The following is a 20,118-nucleotide window of genomic DNA, read 5'->3' on the forward strand; positions in this document are numbered from 1 at the left end:
TTGAGCACTACAGTTACAGAGTGAATACAATGCTAACTCCCATTATATTACTTGCAATTTTCATGATTTCAGGTGGTTTTTATGTCTGGATTACTTGGTCTTCCTCATGATTTTTTGCCCTTTGGAAAAAGGTTACCACCTCCCATTCTTCTCAAGGGGACTGAAGCTTGCATCCTCTTCACAATGTGTGGCCAGGGAAGAGACAAAGACATTTAGCTAGAGTGGCTTGCTAAATGAGGGAAGTAGAGGAAAGAAGCAAATAAGATGGAAACCATGGGGTATGGGTAACAGAAAAGGGCTTGGAGGGGTAACATAGAAATGGGACAGCAGCTAAGGAAATTTATATTTCAGGAAGGAAAATAGACCAAGGAATGTGGGAAAGAGGAAGACAACTAGGTGGGAAGGAGAGACATGGGGGCAGACAGACTACAGGGGAAGGAAATTAGAATGTGAGGTACTGGATATTGTGAGGGGGAAGGAGAGATTATAACGGGCAGGAAACTGAGCAGAAATGGAAAGAGACTTTGAAGGGAAGAGAATGTGGTGGTAAATATTAAGGGGAGCAGAAAGGGAGATGCGGTGAGAGGAATACTAGGAGACTGAGGGAAGGAGTCCAGGCAGGAAGGTTGGACAGTGATGAGGGAGGAAAAAAGGAAATAGCATGCCAGTTTCCAACTTTAGGTGTTAGGAGAAGGAACATGGAACCAGCAGGGAAGTCAGGGGGAAGCCTCACATTTTTGTGAATGCATTTATTTAACAGCCAAGTGTGGGGCTTTCAAAAGTGATGATGGGATTTAGGAGTGTAAGCCTCATTAAAAGTCATGGGACTTTTGCAACTGAATCCCTTTGTCACTTTTGAAAAATCTCTACCTGAATTTTAAACCCAAATGATCTCACATTCTAGAGGTGCAGGATTTCTGCCCTAAAGACTGAAAAATTCAGAGGACAGACACAAAAACGTGAGAATGTGTTGTTTGGTTTAGTTTGGTGTTTTTTGAAGGGCAAGGGGCTCTGACTCCAGTTTTTCACACTCTTAAGGGTTGGCAATACCATGGTTAGGAAGAGAATCCAAGAGATAAAGTCCACACACATTGAATGTTCTTTTCTTGTCACTATTCTTCCTATGCTTCTACTCTGCTATGGCAGTGATGTCACAATGATCTAACCCAGATAGACATTTCTAGTTTATTTACTTGGATACCAAACACCCTTAACTAATAGTTTCTTTTCTCAGGTACTAAGTAGATTGAGTTACACACTTGAATTACCTGCAAGTATTTGGCTGGTGGTCTATTTTTACCAACTAAGGTCTTGCTAACTCAATAAGGAAAGTATGGTATTTTTCAGCCCTGCTCAAAAACTGACATAAAGTGCCTCACCCCTTCCCTCTTTTTCAAAAATCTTGCAAGAAAGAATAATAAATAAATAAATGTTGCCTTTTTGGAAAGAATGGTGGTTACAAAAGTTAAACAGAGTCTGTTCCAATAATTGTCTTTTGTGGAAACATTTTGCTACATACCTACACGGGAAAGACATACTGTCGTATTTTATCAATAAACAGACCCACTCAAACTCTAGCCCTTTTATCAGTTAAATGGCTTTCTGATCATTGCCTGTTTAAATCCTGGCCCACTTTGCACACATGTATCCCTCAAACCTCAGGGGTTTGGGCACATCAGAATGAGTCTGCCTCCCACATACAGTAAAGAGTCAGAATGCGATTAATGGAACCTGAAAATACAGGTACAACTCTGTCTAACAGATTTAGGGAGAAGTTAAAAGACTGTGCTGGGGAAAAGTGACTAACAATTAATAAATCCTTTCATTCAATAATGCTCACTGATCAAGAGGAGGAGGAGAGGGAAATAAACCATGTTAATGTTGCTATACTGACAGACATGAAAGAGAACTTTTACCCCAGGGTGAGCTCTAAAGAATGAATACAATAATCTACCATGCTATAATACCACTAATTTCAAAGGGTTCAGTAATCATCATTATTATTAGTCTGCCTTTGCCTCAAAATCTAGGAGATCTACTACAGTATCTGCCTTTAAAATACAGGAAATTCATCTAAAGTAGCTTTTGATTACCCTCCAAGTTTCAGAAATATTTAATTAAAAAAAATACAAGCTCTCAAATGAAGCATTAGAATTGTTCAGCACCACTTGCTAATTAAAAACATGCTTTGACATTCACAATCTAGAAAACCAGTTGCTAACGTATATAGAGTAAACATAAATGCCACTGCCTACCTCAACTATGTGCGGCATCGGGTTAAATCCACAGAGATTGCACACGATATTCTTGCATTCTGTACATGTATTAAAGTTGGGAGGATCCTTAGAACCAATGTTTAGTCCAGTTTTACAAAGAGTACAAGTTGATTTAGGTAGGGTAATTTTTTCCAGTCCTGGTGGCCCAGCAGATTTTTTAGATTCAGCAATTTGAGGCTTGCTGTCTTGTGCAGCAATAGGTTTCTTTTCTAATTCAGATCCTTTAACGGTTACAATGTTATCCGTCTTGGGTGGCTGTGACTTTTCTGCCACAGGAGGCTTGGCTTCTTTTTTCACAGGTGCTGCTTTTAGAGATGGTTGAGCCTGACTGGCCTCTTTGGGTGGTACCTGAGATGGTGGAGGGGGTTGCTTTGTAGCAGGCCCCAGTAGAGGGCCTGAGGATTGAGCTCCTTGTTGGCCTGATGTGGAGATTAAATTTGAAGCCTGGCTAAAGATTGACGCGCCAAATCCAAAGAGTTTCCCAGTAACTGTTTCTTGTGGAGTTGTAGGCTGTGGTTTAGGGGTGTCAGTAATACCTCCCAGATTTAGACTGAAACGCCTTGGTTGCTCTTGGGCTCTCTGAGGCTGTTGAGGCTGAGGTGCTGGCTGCACGGGGGTAGGCTTGGGGCCTACAGCTGCTTGTTGTCCTTTTGGAACCTGCCTGGCATCAGGTTTTGGGGTTACTTTTATTTGTGTCTTCTTAGGGTCTTCTTTCATTTGTGTTGGCTCAACAGCTTTTTGACCTTTAGTGTCTGGTCCAGGCTGAGAAACAAATTTAGGATCCGACTTTTGCCGTGACACTTGTGGTAAGGTTTTGGAATCTGGCAGGACCGCTTTATCCCCAGCCAGATGGGTGTCCAGCAACAGCTTGGCATGTTCTGATCTCTGAGATTCCATTGCTTTCTGTTGAGTTGACGGAGCTTTGGGACCTTGTGAATCCTGTTTCAGACCAGACGCTGAAGAGGCAGGCACACTGTCAGTTGTAGGCTTCTTTTGCTTATCTTCGACCAATGTTGGCTTGACCTGGCCAAATTTTGGAGTGGGTTCAATTTGCTGAGAGATGTGTGGGGTAACAGGCTCAGTGGGTGGCTGCTTTGATTTCACAGGGGGAGAGCCAGGCATGGATGGTTGCTTTGTCAGTGGCGGGGGCTTTTTAGGTTCTGGGGGCTGGGAAGGAGCAGGTGTTTGAGAAATATCTTTCTTTTGAGCAGGCTGCTGGGGCTGGGAGGGCACTTTGGTTGTTAGAGGTGGAAAGGTTGCCTTCTGTTTGGGTGGAAGAGGCTGTGGCACAGGACCATGAACAGAAGCTAAATCACCACCTAGTGCTCTTTGCATCTGGCAGTTTAAACAGAGCCATTCTTTAACCTGCAGGAAAAGATTTAAAATTAGGGTCATGCAATGTTAACATTAGTAAATCAACTTTTGACAGATAAAAGTTCACCAAAAGAGGGGGAAATATTACCACTGAATATTGCTTTTTGGTTAAAAAAATACAACTGAATTTTTCATTTCACTTCTGATTCCTGCAGTCCGGGCCATCAGAACAAGTCCACACTTCAAGCACTGTGGAAATTCATGGGGGCAGCACTGATTTGCCAGCACTGATTCATCAGCAATACTGATTTGCCAAAAAAAATTAAAAAAAAAGAAAATGGTAATAATGAAATAATAATAATATTCAAAAATAGTTTGGCAAATTAATGCTGCCAATGAAAGCCATAATTATAATAATCAGAACAAAAATGAATGCATAATTACCTTTAACTGTGCAATTATCAAGTTCCTGGTCTAGTTCATAGTTTTGGTTATGTTTTATATAATAGGAGCAAAAAAGTCATAGTGGTGCTCTATATGCACATATTGAACTAACAATAGAGGTGTGCTAATGAATTCCATATATTTATGTAGACCCATTTCATATCATCAACTTCTGAGCACAAGTCTTCATCTGAAATGAATGAGGAGCTCTGCTTAAAAAATTATGGCCCTATATGAACCATAATTATGTGTTCCTGCAATCATATCATTATTAGGCTTAGTAGATCCAAAAGTAATTACCATAAGCCCCATTGTACTCTTCATTATTCAACACAAAGGGAAAGAATAAGGCAAATAATTCATCTATTTTCTGTACCTCTAGGCCTCTATTACTATAGTATCCAAGAACCTCACAATTTGTAATGACAGGTTTCAGAGTAGCAGCCGTGTTAGTCTGTATCCGCAAAAAGAAAAGGAGTACTTGTGGCACCTTAGAGACGAACAAATTTATTTGTTCGTCTCTAAGGTGCCACAAGTACTCCTTTACAATTTGTAATGCATTTCTCCTCACAACAGCCCTGTGAGGGAAAGAAATGCTATTTTACAGGTGGGGAACTGACTGCATGACTTGCTCAAAGCCTCACAGGAAGTATGGCAGAGAAAAGAATTGAACTGAGCTCTTCTGAGTCCCAGGCTACGACCCTAATCTCAGGACCATTCTTGCTCTCTTCTTATGCCCCCATAACTGTTTTAAGAGAGGAGAGCAGAACAAATACACCATTGTTTTCTCCTGAAGGCTATCTGCACAGTTGCAGTTGGGGCTCCAGAGGATTTCAGAAAGGACATGTCAGGCCAGAGGAAGAGGAAGATGAAGCCAGGAAAACATCTGTTCCACATGGCATTCCCCATGCTTTTCATTACTACTCAGTTTGGCATGGTATCCTGCACGGCAACAGTTTCCAGCAGGAGAGTTAGTTCTGCTCATTACAGCATTATCTCCTACTCCTCCCTCCACACACTCTATTCCAGGGGTGGCCAACCTGAGGCTCCGGAGCCATATGTGGCTCTTCAGAAGTTAGTATGCGGCTCCTTGTACAGGCACCGACTCCAGGGCTGGAGCTACAGGTGCCAACTTTCCAATGTGCTAGGGGGGTGCTCACTGCTCAACCTCTGGCTCTGCCACAGGCCCTGCCCCCACTCCACCCGTTCCCACCTCCTCCAGTGGGCGGAAGACACTGGGAGCGGGGTGCGGGGGAGCTGATGGTGGGCTGCAGACATATTACTGTGGCTCTTTGGCAATGTACACTGGTAAATTCTGACTCCTTCTCAAGCTCAGGTTGGCCACCCCTGCTCTATTCCCTTTGGAGGGGAAGGCAGGGCACACATGCAGCCACAAAGCCAGTGATATCACATATCCTGAGTGAGCCACATTGCCAAGGGACAAAGGGAGCTGCACAGAGGAGCAGACCACAGGGGTAGTACAAAATTCCCTATAGGCTCTTGGCTGCCCCAGGCGAGGAGAGATTCATGCATCCTGCTCCCTCCACAGACTTGCAAAACCTCATCCCTATCACCAACCAAGATGAAAACGAGGACATTTTATGTGGTGAACATTTTGGTATTCAAGGGGATGAGTCAAGCTTACAGGACAAAATAATTAAGAAACAACTTCAGCTCCCATTTCAAGTGTGTGCAACTCCCATTGAATTCACTGCAAGTTGCACCCATGGAAATGAAAACTGAATTGGCCCAGACTGCTTTTTAATTATTACGTTTCCCTCTGTACTTACCCAGCAATACATTTTTAACAATGACCATAAAAGAGATTTTATGATCGCACCCATCTTCATAGATCCAGTAACCACCCCAAACACACCAAGAAATCTGTTATCTGCAGCAGTGGTTCTCAAAGCCGGTCCGCCACTTGTTCAGGGAAAGCCCCTGGCGGGCCGGGCCGGTTTGTTTACCTTCCGCGTCTGCAGGTTCTGCCGATCGCGGCTCCCACTGGCCGCGGTTCACCGCTCCAGGCCAGGGGGGACTGCAGAAAGTGGCACGGGCCAAGGGACATGCTGGCTGCCCTTCCCACAGCCAGGGGCTTTCCCTGAACAAGCGGCAGACCGGCTTTGAGAACCACTGATCTACAGGCACTCAGATACCACAGAATATGCTCTGAGGAGAAAGTCCAGGATATACACCTTAAGATGCTCAAAAACACCTTCACTAAACAAGGACACTTCACCAGAGAAGTAGATTACATCATGGAACAGGTCACCCAAATATCCCGAGAGAACCTGTTTCAATACAGAAATAAAACCCCCTTCGACTGCACACCCTTAGTTGTCACCTACCACCCCACACGGAACTCATATAGGGTAGCATCAAACAACTACAACCCATAGTTGATGGGGACCCCATCCTGAAAGAAAGTTTCCTGAACCCCCTCTTCTGGCCTTCAGACAACCCCTCAATCCCTCCAAGCTCATCTTCAGAAGCTAGCTCCTAACAGACCAGGACACACCAACTCAAAGCAGCACCATATCCTGACAGAACAACAGATACAAAACCTGCAGACTGCTACAATGATCAACACCCCACACAACATACCTTTAGGGACACATTCCAGTCACAACATGTGGTGTACCTCATCCAGTGCACTAAATGCCTCAATAGCAACTATGTGGGTGAAACTAGACAATCACTACACTCTCAAATGAACTCACACAGGAAAACGATAAAAGACAAAAACACCCTAGCACCTGTGGGTGAACACTTTCACAAAGTCATCACTCAATATCTGACCTATCAGTCCTCATCATAAAAGGAAACCTGCACAACACTTTCAAAAGACAAGCCTGGGAGTTTAAATTCATAACTTTACGAGACACTAAAAATCAGGTTCTGAACAGATGGATTTATGACTTATTACAACAGTCTGTAACCCACTAATAATCCCATCCAGCTGTTTCTCCCACCCCCCACCCCCTTCATTTCCTTCCTATGACTGGAGGGGTGTTAATGGGTCACTTCACCTTATATGGTCCCTTGAAATATGCATTAATTACTTTTGGTAAACAATCTGTTCCACCTTGTATTTAGCAGTGACACTGAGTTAGCTTCTGAGACCGGAAGAAGAGCACTGTGTAAGTCTGATAGCCTGTCTCTCTCACCAACAGAAGTTGATCCAATAAAAAATATTACCTCAAACACCTTGTCTCTCTTACCACCAATAAAGACATTTAAAAAAATAATGATGGCCTTTTAATTTTATCAAATGCTTTCTTCACCATGTGATATAATTAATGGTAAACACAGCACCTGGTTAAGTCCAGCCTGATTATAGTGTCCAATTAGAATCTAAATAAATAAATATGAGTCCACTCTGTACTGCAGTTTGCAATATATTAACTTGAGCACCAACAATGTTAAGTGCCTTTAAATCCTGGGTTTTCATTTTTTACTTTCTGAATCAAAATAAAGCTTTTAAAATAAAAGTTAATGGGTAACTCCTACAACTGAAATGAAGAAGGAAAAACATAGGGATTTTACCTTTTTTTTTTTTTTTTTAAAATCCCTCTGTTTTAGCCATAATTCCTTCCACTGAAATGCCTGGGAGGAATTTAAGTGCCAAAACTCCAAAGCCATTATTACCAATATATTTCATTTTAAACTCAGAGAACTGTAGTTTGCATGTGTTTTAACTGAAGGAGTTGTAAATAAATTATGTTAAGAGCTGCATTTTATCAACTAAAACATATTGAAGAATGGGCCTGATCATGTGTCTGCTGCCATCAAAGAGTTTGCTACTGACTTCACCGGGAGTAGGCTTGGGCTGTATCCAGGGCTGCTCTTCCATATTTTTACAGACAATGTAAAATTTGTGGGAGGGTGAGCACCTCCTCCCCTCTACTCAATGACCATCATCATAAAAGGAGAAAGAGTGAGCAGTCAGAGCAATGTGTCATGGGCAGCAATGCCCTGGCCCAAATCCCAAATTCTTTCTTCGTTATATTTATTTCTTCCCAGAGCCAAAAACGGCCAAATCCTCTAGTGCAGTGTGGCCTCCCCACTGGTCTGATGTAAACAGGCACTAAAGCTAGTGTAATTGGTCAAGGAACAATCACCCCAGTGGATTCTTTGGTGGAGTAGAGGTTCCTATGTTACACCTCTTCCTCTTTATGGAGGAGATGGTATGATGGGATAACATGATTTTGGCAATTAATTGATCTTTAAATATTCATGGTAAATAGGTCCAATGGCCTGTGGTGGGATGTTAGATGGGGTGGGATCTGAGTTACTACAGAGAATTCTTTCCTGGGTATCTGGCTGGTGAATCTTGCCCATATGCTCAGGGTTCAGCTGATCGCCATATTTGGGGTCGGGAAGGAATTTTCCTCCAGGGCAGATTGGAAGAGGCCCTGGGGGGTTTTCGCTTTCCTCTGTAGCATGGGGCTTGGGTCACTTGCTGGATGATTCTCTGCATCTTGAAGTCTTTAAACCATGATTTGAGGACTTCAATAGCTCAGACATAGGTGAGAGGTTTATCGTAGGAGTGGGTCGGTGAGATTCTGTGGCCTGCATTGTGCAGGAGGTCAGTCTAGATGATCATAATGGTTCCTTCTGACCTTAATACCTATGAATCTATGAATCCTCATCGCCTAGCTCTCTGATGTGATATTATGTAATTTCAAAATAATAAGCAAACACTAAAATATATTTCACAGCCGTGCCATATGTTCAGAGAAATAATAACAGCTTTCTAATGACTGTACTAGTTAAAAACGGGAGCTCCAAAGTAAGTTTATTCTCTATTTTCTAGCAATACCATCTATGAAGAGTGACCATGAAAGACAAACCTGTACCATCTTATTCAACAGCTCTTTTTCTCTGTCCATTCAGAGTCAGAACTGCTGACTCCAGTGACAAAAATACATATTTATTGCTTTCATGTTTAACTTTCCTTAGCCATACAGAGACAACACAGCTCAGGACGACCTGGATTCTACTCCTTCTTGTGCGTTATCAATAGAATTGTTACACCTGTGCAAACCCATTGAAGGCAACGGACTTGCACGGGTGTCACAGAATGCTTTAGCTGACTTGCAGGGTTTTTATTACTGTGGAAGACCCTGCATGATTTTAACTAAAACATACTGTTTTCCAGTATGGCTGCAAGGGAAAAAAAAAACACATCTTCTTTACATTTCAAATTGAGCACATTTGAAACGACATTCACTGAGACACAATTATAATGTAGCTATTCTAACAGCCAATTCTCAGAGCAAAGCTACGTTTTAAGATAATGAAACAAATTATCATTTACACTAAGTCTCCTGGCAGTGTAAAGGAGCCTTAAAATGTGTGTACAACATAAGCATATGTTCCCAGCTCAGTGTAAAATGTATGAACGCTTTACAATGCAGGGGATTGTAAAGTAGCCTCAGTGTAAATGAGAATCAGGTCCAATGTATTTAAAAGGCCCAACTCTGCACCAAAGCGTGACCTAGAAGTCAATTCCCAGCATGGGAACAAACACGTGTTTATGGCTCCCAAAGCCTCCAACAGGAGCCAGAGACAGGAATCTGAATTTGATTTAAAGAATACATTTCTACCTAGATAACATTAGGCCCTTAAAAATGCAAGTCAGTTATAATTCTATGCAGTATCATGTACGCTGGTAAAGCATCATAACAGAAAAGACTCTAAGACTCAGAATCCTGGTGTGGGCAAAGAAGGAATAGGTTCAGCTCCAGCCCAAATACAACAGGGATGACATGGCCATTCTAAAATCAGGTATGTAATGTATCAGTTAAATAAGCCATTGCATCAGATGACTGGAGGGTAGCTAAATGTAATGCCAATTTAAAAAAAAAAATGTTCCAGAGGTGACCTTGGCAATTACAGGCCAGTAAGCCTAACTTCAGTTTGGGCAAGTTGGCTTAAATCATAGTAAAAAACAGAATTATCAGAAAGATAGTTAAACACAATACATTGGGGAAGAGTCAGCACAGCTTTTGTAAAGGGAAATCATGCCTTTACAAACCTATTAGAATTCTTTGAGGGGGTCATTCAACAACCATGTGGACGAGAGTGATCTAGTTGATGTTGTGTACTTGGACTTTCAGAAAAACCTTGACAAGATCCCTCACCATAGGCTCTTAAACTAAGAAGTCATGAGAAAAGAGGGAACATCCTCACATGGATAAGTAACTGATTAAAAGATAGGAAACAAAAGGTAGGAGTAAACGGTCAGTTTTCACAATGGAGAGAGGTAAATAGCATGGTCCTCTAAGGCTATGTACTGGGACAACATATTCGTTAATTATCTGGAGGTGGCAAAATTTGCAGACGACACAAAATTACTCAAGACAGTTAGGTCCAAAGCAGACCATAAAAGGTTACAAAGGGATCTCACTAAACTGGGTGACTGAGCAAACAAAAAAGCAGATGAAATGTAATGTTGACAAATGCAAAATAATGCCAACTATACACACAAAATGACAGGCTCCAAATTAGCTGTCACCACTAACAGTATAGAACACAAATGGTTAACAAGTAAAAGTTCATCTGTTCTGCATAAAAAGCATCCAACCAAGTGAATATTACTGGGATTTGACAACAGATTATCCCTTCTGTTCAAAGAAGGAATCATCCACACTTCCTGCCCAGTGATTACCCAGAAAACAGCATCCCATATCACATGACCTGATGCAGTAGTAAATTACAGTTGCTGGGCAACAGTAATACCAGTGCAGATGGCTCACTGCAGTTGATACCTTTAACTTTGCAGATTAATTCATAATTTACTTGTGTTAAAAACTGGACGGAAGAGTTTCCTGGGCTAGTGGTAACTTGTTTAAAAGCCTTTTAGCGTATTTTCTATTTAAAATGATCAGCCTACATGTTGGAAGGTCAGACATTTCTTGCCAAGGATCGTTCAGCTTCTCTTAGCTCTCTTTTTTTTTTTTTTTTTTTTTTTTTGCATTAAAGAAACTAGAAGCTACAGGACAACAATGTTTTTAAATACAAATCTGCCCTGAATTAAAGAGTACTAATGTAGACATGTAAACTTCCTCTGATAAAGAATAATGGAAAGTGTATTGCATTCTTAAACAGGAATACTTCACAACAGAATAATACTATTGTGTACGTACTTAGCACTTTTCATTTGAGGAGCTCATCAATTCTTCCAACAAATTCCACTTAGTGTAAACATATACACTATATTCTACTTTAAGTTTATCTTTTTTATAGCAAAGTAGAATTAAAGGAATTACACTAGAGATTAATTTAATCCAAAGTACCAAATTATTTCAGTACACAGCAATGTGTAAACTGCAATTTAGTAATAGTGAAACTCCAATCATTCTGTGGAGGATTTAACTGCAGATATTTCATTTTAACACAAGGAGATAAGAAACGTTTTAGATAAGTGACTGAATATTTTTTGGGTCAGACCCTGATCTCTACTCCCGTGGTGTAACTCCAGATTAACTCCACCCACTTTAATGGAGTAGCTCTGGCTTCACACCAGTGTATTTAAGAGTTGAATCTGATATGATATATTTAGATACTAATAAAATAAATACATAATCTTGATCTGATTTTTTTTAAACTTTCATTTTGTCTGCACCTCATACTTATAATAGTTTATGAAAGGATTCAAACACTTACTACTTTTCTATTTTGCACTGCCTTCTTCATGTTGCCATCAGTAATAAATACTTTTCAGGACTAAGAGTATTTTATAGAGGGCTTGCCATGGCAAAGCTATTTCTACTACTATAATAAAGCCTAGACTTGGAGTCTAGGATTGAAGCCTTATTTTTGTTTACAGTAAGTTTCTAGTCCAGGTCACTTTCTGGTTCTCATGCACTAGCACAATGCTGCAGTTTTTGAACTGTAAGCATTGCAGAGAATACTTAGATCTAATAAAAGGCTGTCTTCATTAGCATTTGTCAAAAAAGAAAATAATGAAAACACTTCTAGCAATACTGTATTAGGTTTATTCAAAATGATGTGCTTTTAATGCAAGATTATGCTTGTGAATTCAAATTCACAAAAGTCATAATGAAAGTTCCCCCAGGAATGGAATGTACTTATCTGGGTGGGGCTCGATAAATTCATGAATGGGACTATATAATGAGGTTCCCTAGGACAGCAGGGGACTAGATTAGATGACCCAAGAGCCTACTTACAGTCCTATTTTCCTCTGAATAACAAGATACTCCCTTGTGTAAGAACAGTATTTTGAACTATTGTATGTACTTTTAAATGAGTTTCTTAATATAGATGTGCAAAGCAGTTGAGTTATAATTGCAGTGGATATCATCAGTGAGTTTCCTCAATTTCTCTGTTTAAATTCTTAATAATATGTATTTAACATGCACCTTACCAAACCATTCCCTCACCAAACACATGGCACAATAAAATATATAAACAATGACAAGTATTGGTAAATAACTATTATTTATCATGAAGAACATTCCAATTCTGTAACAAAATGGAAGTAGAAGGTAACAGGAAAGTAGAAGGGAAGAGCAGCCATATTACACCACTGAAAACATGTGGAATGGGTTATTGAAGGTCAGAAGAGATGGACTGAGATAGATTAAAGGTGGAATGAATTGTTTGAAAGTAGCGGGATCTCTAAAGGCATGTGGTATCAAAGAGAAGCCCATGGAGGAGATCTGAAATATATAACTAGGGTCTACAACATTAAGAGCTCTAGAACTTGATTCCATCTGCCCCTTTATGGACATCCAGTGTAATGAACATACAGGTGCATTATCTCAGCACAATCCCCGGCTGAGTACGTGTTATGCATCTTCTTTAGTGGCTCGTTCACAGAGGATGACAGTCTGCTACAACTACCAGCCAAAGGAAACAAAGTATAGAAGTTCATGCATTTTGGCAAAGCAAGTATTTAAAGATATGAGTAGTGCTTAAAGGATCTGGAGGTGCTGGGATCAGTCCTCACTGATGACCTGTGTTGTTGGTTTTTACAATAGGGAATGTAAGAAGGAAAATAAAATGAAGGGGAAAAAATTCCAAATGATTACACAATAAAACACATAGTTAGGAGGCTGGTTATTTGAGGGACAGTCTCATTATCTTTTATGTGAGATTCAAAAGTGTGTATATGAGAAATAGAATGGAGGACCAAACATCAACTGTGTTTAGATGATTTTTTTTTACCTTATGTAATTGTTTCTAGGCACTCATATAACACAGTGATGAACTGAATATAAATACCTAGACAGATTAGAGAGACATACGTTGCCAGACACTATTTATGGTGTGTTTTCTGTCTAGAATATGCTGCACAAAACTGAAGACAGACAATACCTTGTCCAAAGACATTTGCAATGCAAGTTAGTTTAGTCACCTGGTGCAAATGATGATCTGATCTCCTAGCAGTACAGTATCACTTTTGGGTCTTGATTACAAAGTTCTCTATCGTGAATTGAGGTGGATAGGCTTCATATAGAATGTGAATTTTAAGTAGGGATTTAAATGAAGAGAGGGTGAACCTCTGGTGTTATTTTGTACTTTGTGCTGTGCTGTGCTGTGCTGTGCTGTCCTGATGCATTGAATGCACTTCTGGAGCTAGTCTGCCTGGAGCTTCTGGAGCTAGTCCTTATTCAACCCTCCTCTTCAAGAGCCACTTCTGTTGTGATGCCTGCAAGAAATCTGCCAACTAGTAATATAGAAATGTAGGAATTGACATACTGGACCAGACTAGTGGTTCAATCGCCCATCACTGACAGTGCCCAGAACCTGACGCTCCAGAGGAAGATGCAAGAACCCCTGCAGAAGGCAGTTATAATAGTTTACAAAGGAATAGTCGGGGAACTAAACAATGAAAATCCTCTGTTACATGCTGTAGCTCTTCCCTCTACCTTTTGTTCATCTGTTTATTTTTCATTTAGAATTGTCATTTTTTGGGAGAGAGACTGTGCCTGAATAAGAGAGAGTGCCAAATGAAAGAGGTATGAATGGAAAACACGAAGGGGAGCACGAGAAGCTTAAATGTTACGCAGCAGGTGAGAAGAAGTCAAAGAAGGGATTTCATTAGGTAAATGGTAAGATCTGAGTGGTGAGAGGGAAGATTATTTTAGCAGATGGATTGGAGAGTAATAAGGACAAACCAGGAACAAAGTTTTCACAGTAGCCACAGTGACAAACAACCAAGGAACAAAGTATTGTTTTCAAGCAGTATGGTGAAAAGAATGTATGAGATGTGGTATAGGAAGAAGCAGCAAGATTTGGCAACAGCCTGGACATTGGATGAAAAGAGGGATAAGATTTTGAGCTTAATAAAGGAGGGGAGAAGGGCTCAGAGGGGAAAGATCAGGAGTTCAGGTTTTGTTATATTCCATTTCAGATGGTCACAGAACATCCAGAATGAGATTTCAGCAAGATTGGAGATGAGAGGCTGAGCAGAAGGAGTGGTAGATATGGGAGTCATCAGCATAGAGCTAGTAGCTGACTAGATTAGAAGCACTTCTCCTTCATTTATTGAAATGATTGCACTGTGAAATAAATGCCTTACCCATGTTTATTTCAAAGTATGATATGAAATTCAAATGTCCTTTTACATATGTATGCAATCAGATGGTCTTAAAGGCAGCTGTATTTATTGTCTCAACATATTGAATTTCATACCCAGGCATAATGCCTACTTAAAAAGTTAGTGGAAAATCGAAGATTTTTCAAATACTTACAGCTCTCTCTAAACCAGTTTGGTTCAAATACATTGAAGGCTCTTGACTGTCTTCATGGAAATCTGACATTTTAAACATAAACCAACTTTTGAACTATCAGAATCCCACTAAGGAAAACGAAAGAAAGAGAGAGAGAAAGACAGAAGGAAAGCCTTTGACCCATGCTCCAATAACTGAATATAAAATGGGTCAAAGAAATTTTATCAATTGGGCATGCCAAACAAGCAGGAGAAATTTCAACTAAAGTAGTTTTTCTCTTTCCCCCTGTACCGGAAAGCTGCAAAGGCTTGAAAATAAAGGTTTATAAGAATTTGATCTTTGAATATAGCTAACATCACTACTACAGAGACAAGGTGGGTGAGGTAATATCTTATATTAGACCAACTTCTGTTAGTGAGAGAGATGAACTTTTGACCTTACACAGAGCTCTTCTTCAGGTCTGGGAAACTTGCTCAGAGTGTCACAGCCAAATACAAGATGGAACAGTTTGTTTAGCATAAGTAGTTAACACATACTTCAAGGGACCATTAAAGGTGAAGTGGCCGATTAAAAGGTGAAGTTGGTCCAATAAAGATATTACCTCACCCACTTTATCTAATACCCTGGGACCAACAAGGCTAAAACAACACCGCAAATAACATCACTACTGTCATACTATAATATTTCCTGTGGCTGCTTAATGATTTTTGTTTCTAAACAATCTTTCTAGATTATTCTCGAGATCAATTATTCCAAACCTAGACAATCATCCAATTATTTTCCTGTAATTTGATGCAGCACCACGGTCCCACCCAGCTAGCTAGACTCAGGTGTGGGAGTGTGGCAGCAGAGGTTCAGGGTACCAGTGTTTCTCCTTTGACCCCCACTAAAGAACACTCCTGTCTAAAATGTCCCATATAACATTCTCCAGCAGCAGTATTCTCTGGTCACTCCTCTTGAACACGTCCTGCAAATGGCCCCAGAACCCACAGGCAGTAAAGCACAATTCACACTTCTGCTAATCTAAGGGCATGGCTACACTTGCAGATGTAGAGCACTTTGAGTTAAACCAGCCTTCGCAGAGCGCAGTAAGGAAAGCGCTGCAGTCTGTCCACACTGACAGCTTCAAGCAAGCTGGCATGGCCACATTTGCGGCACTTGCAGCGGCATTGGGCATGGTGCATTATGGGCAGCTATCCCAGCATGCAAGTGACTGCAATGTGCTTTTCAAATGGGGGTGGGATGGGGTGGAGTGTGACAGGGAATGTGTTGTGTGTATGTGGGGGAAGAGAGAGTGGGTTTTGGGGGGGCTGAGAGCCTGTCAGCATGCTGTCTTGTAAGTTCAGACAGCAGCAGACCCCCCCCCACCTGCCTCTCTCACGCACACAGAATTCCACACTAATGGTTGCTTTGTCTCGGAGGAGATAAGCAGCTGGCTATCAGAAATGTAGCTTTCAAAGGCCATATCTGCATTCCTACAGTGATTCAAAAACAATGACAAGAGTGGCCACTTGACTTAAGGGGATTATGGGATGTTTCTGGAGGCTGATCAGAGAACAGTAATGCAACACCTCATCCACACTGGCACCGCAGCGCTCCAGCGGGAGCGCAGCAAATGTTATTCCACTCGCCAAGGTGGAGTACCAGCAGCGCTGTAGCCGCGGAGTCAGAGCACTCTACGTGCCTTGCCAGTGTGGACGGGTAGTGAGCTAGTGCGCCCGGGGCTCCTTGATTGTGCTGTAACTTGCAAGTGTAGCCAAGCCCTGAGAATTTCCAAACATCAACTCCAGTGCATCCTTTGATATCCCAGGGGTGGACTCAAACGGGCTCTGAACTCAAGTTTGTATCCTCTGCATAGAGGTGCAGAGAGTTACCACTGTATAACTTTTTTATTTTATTTCTTTATTAAAAAGACTGCAAACCAATAAATAACCAAGGTTGACAAATGCGAACTACATGCCATTTGTCACCAGGTACCATCCAAAAATGCCACTAGTACAAGATGACAGGTTTCAGAGTAGCAGCCGTGTTAGTCTGTATTCGCAAAAAGAAAAGGAGGACTTGTGGCACCTTAGAGACTAACCAATTTATTTGAGCATGAGCTTTCATGAGCTACAGCTCTCTTCATCGGATGCTGTAGCTCACAAAACTTCAAATTCATGTTGAAGTTCTAGTTGTTGCCCAGTTCAGGCTTCTTTCCATTAGCTTTCCTTCCCATCTAAAACAAACAAACAAACAAACAAAAAAAACCAACAACAAACCAACAGTCCTTTCTAACATCCTCTCTGGTTGCTTCATGACTGGTTTGTTGGGTTTTTCTTTGATACCAGTTCTACTGTGCTCAAATTTCTAGGTGATGCCAAAAACGCAGGCACTGAAAACATACACACCCAAACTGCAAAGCAACTTTGTGGGAAATTAGAGTAATGGGGGTTTAAAAGCAACAAGAGGGGTCCAGATATTAATGTGAATTCCCCTGGAGAGGATGCACACAACACAAATGTAGTATAGGGGTTGTTAATGAAGCCACCACACACATCAAATTAAAACAAGTTCATTTTAAAAATACTGTCCTAATATTACTTTTATTACAGGAGTGGAGATCAGGGTTGGGAGTGGAGATAGTCCACAGAAGGATTACTCAGTCTTAAGTAATGGTCCACCTTATTGAAAACAAATTGAAAACCATCAAATTACAAATCATCAGCCAGATTCTTAACTGGTCTACACACCTGTGGAGCTCCAAAACTGCCAATCTAGACCACCTGAGGATCTGACCCTGTATCCATTTCAAGCACAAATTTCCACATGTGTGACTAATTGCTCCAGATATTAAAACAGAAAGATTTTTTTTTTAATTCTAATTTATTTTTTCAACATCTGGACTGCTTGTTTACTTTTGCACCTTGCTCAGCAGAGATACTGAATACAAGCTGGTCAGTGTCACTTTTATTGCTTAGTCATTTCCTATATCAGTTTATCTTTCTGGTTCACAGACATCAGCAGGAGACTATGGTATCTGAACTACAAACACAGCAGGGGAGTGTTTAAATCAAAACAAAAGCAATTGTTTTAAAGAAAGGTTCATATTAGGTTTTCTCTTATTATTTCTATGTCAGTCATGCTTAGGAACCCCAGTCACAGACCAGGACCCCATTGTGTTAGACACTGTACAAACACAGAACTGTCATTCCCCTCCAAATGAAATGTGAATTGTTTGCCTAAACAACCTGACCTTCTCCTCTTAACTTGCTATAACCGGCCTATGTGATGTATTACAAACCATAATAGCTTCTGGACTTTGCCATAGTGAATTTTTACCCAATTTTGGGGCCTAGAATGAAAATCAATGTTAGACGCTACTCACCTCTGTTATATGTGGATTGGGATTAAAGCCACACAGGCTGCAGACCACAGTTTGACACTGTGTGCATGTATTGTAATTGGCCTGTTCTGGAGTGTGCAGCAGCAGTTCAGTGCTAGTGCAAAGAGGACAGAAAGTTTTCTTTGGGGCTGATTCAGCAGGTGTGGCTGCAGTTACTTGTTGTTGCTGTGAAGCTTTACCAGGCGCAGGTTGCTGGCCTGATACTTTTGTAGGTCCTGGTTGTTGTGATGGTAGCTTTGCAGGTCCTGCTGGCTGAGGGGATGGCTTCCCAGGCCCTGGCTGCTGAGATGGTTGTTTAGCAGGTCCTGCGGGCTGAGGGGATGGCTTCCCAGGCCCAAGCTGCTGAGATGGTTGTTTGGCAGGCCCTGCTTGTTGAGGCGATGGCTTTGCAGGACCTGCTTGCTGTCCTGGTTGCTGAGATGGTTGTTTTGTAGGACCTGGCTGCTGTGCTGATGGCTTTCCGGGAGCTGGTGCGTGGGATGGTGCTCTAGCAGCATCTGGCAGCTGTGGTAATGTTTTGGTCTGGCCTGGTTGCAGTGTTGAAGGTTTTGCAGGACTCTGTTGTTGAGGTACCTGCTTTGTGGATTCTGATTGCTGGGGCTGAGTTCTCTGTGGCCCTCGTTGTTGAGATGGTTGTTTTGCTTGTTCTGATGGAGGGCCTGTTGGCTGACTAGGCCCTGGTTTTGGAGCTTGCTTAGCTGCCCCTGGTTGCTGCTGTTGGTGTGGCAGTTTGGAAGGCCCTGGTTGCTGGGGTGCAGATTTGACAGGCTCTTTTTGCTGAACTGTTGGCTTTGGAGATTGTTGCTGAGTTGGATGCTTTGCATGTCCCTTTTGCTCCTCAGGCTTTCCCTGGTCCTTCTGAACTGTTTTTTGTTTCCTGTTGGCTTCTTCCTGGGCTGCATCGGAGTCCGATATCAAATCGAAAGGATTGAACTTGTTTACGACTGAAGTGACTGCACTTAATGGATTGGCCTCAGAGAGGAAGCTAGGCATCATACTTGGCTTCTGATCTTCTTTAAAATCAGTCCTGGATTTAGATTCTCTCAGACTAGTGGAAGAAGGGCTCCTTCCAGGTGACCGTTGTTCTGTCTTCAACACATCTACCGTTCTGCTTTTGCTTAAACTGGATGGAGACTTACCTGGCTGTCTTGCATAGTGGTTTATATCAAGCTCAGGATGTCTGTGGGGAGATAAATACAGTAAAATAAAAATAGTGAAAAACTAACTAACTATAAATTAGTTGTAATTATTGAACTCTTTGGAAGAAAATATTTTTTTTTAAAATGTAAAGAAAAATAAGGTAGGAAAAGTTAAAGATTATGGCCACTGAATCTTCAACTGCTTAACTTCAAGCATGTGAGTAGTCCTCAATGGGACTATTCATATGAGTAAAATTACTCATGGGCTTTAGTGTTTGCGGGATCGGATCAGGGCTTATTACTAGAAGGATTATCATTTTTTTTGTTCCAGAAACATTTATCTGAATATTTAGTTGATGTCTGATTTAGTATTTAGAAACTAATCTAACAGAAGTACCATCCTTATCCAGAGAATTTTCTTTCAGAAGTCTGAAGCACTACAAAATTAAGCTGTTATTTTCCATTTCATCTAAACCCAGATGACTAACTCTTCACAGTATCTCTTGGGGTGTACAATTCAAACATGGAGACAAAAAGAACAGTAAAAGAGAGAAGTGTTCCATGATCATCAGATCAAAGCATGGCCATCCAGGAAAAATACTCACATGTTACAAAATATTTATATATAATTGTGCTCTAGCTATTTGTACCTACTTTTAATGGTGTATTTACAACTGAATATGCAGCAGTGATTCAGGCACCTAAAATCCCAATAGATCCAAATGTAGAGATATCTTTTATTATAGTATTTACACTGACATTCATTAATAATAAAGAAAAAGTATCTTCATTCAGATGAAGCACAAGCTAGCTAAGAGAATCACTTCTTTTTAGCTTTTTCATTAATAGCACTGAAA

General features: G+C 41.0%; 1 protein-coding gene across 6 annotated transcripts in view; it reads right to left on the reverse strand.

The window, feature by feature from the left end:
- Positions 1–20,118, reverse strand: part of PCLO (piccolo presynaptic cytomatrix protein) — a 522,276-nt gene that overhangs the window by 496,346 nt on the left and 5,812 nt on the right. For all 6 annotated transcript variants that reach the window (XM_074942561.1, XM_074942563.1, XM_074942562.1 and 3 more), the window contains exons 2-3: positions 18,105–19,302; positions 2,256–3,641 (exon numbers count right to left, since the gene is read on the reverse strand). In XM_074942561.1, the coding sequence (XP_074798662.1) occupies positions 2,256–3,641; positions 18,105–19,302 (2,584 nt within the window). The remainder of the gene's footprint in view (positions 1–2,255; positions 3,642–18,104; positions 19,303–20,118) is intronic.

This window comes from Natator depressus, chromosome 1 (genome assembly GCF_965152275.1).
Source record: "Natator depressus isolate rNatDep1 chromosome 1, rNatDep2.hap1, whole genome shotgun sequence".
Lineage (NCBI taxonomy): Eukaryota > Metazoa > Chordata > Testudines > Cheloniidae > Natator > Natator depressus.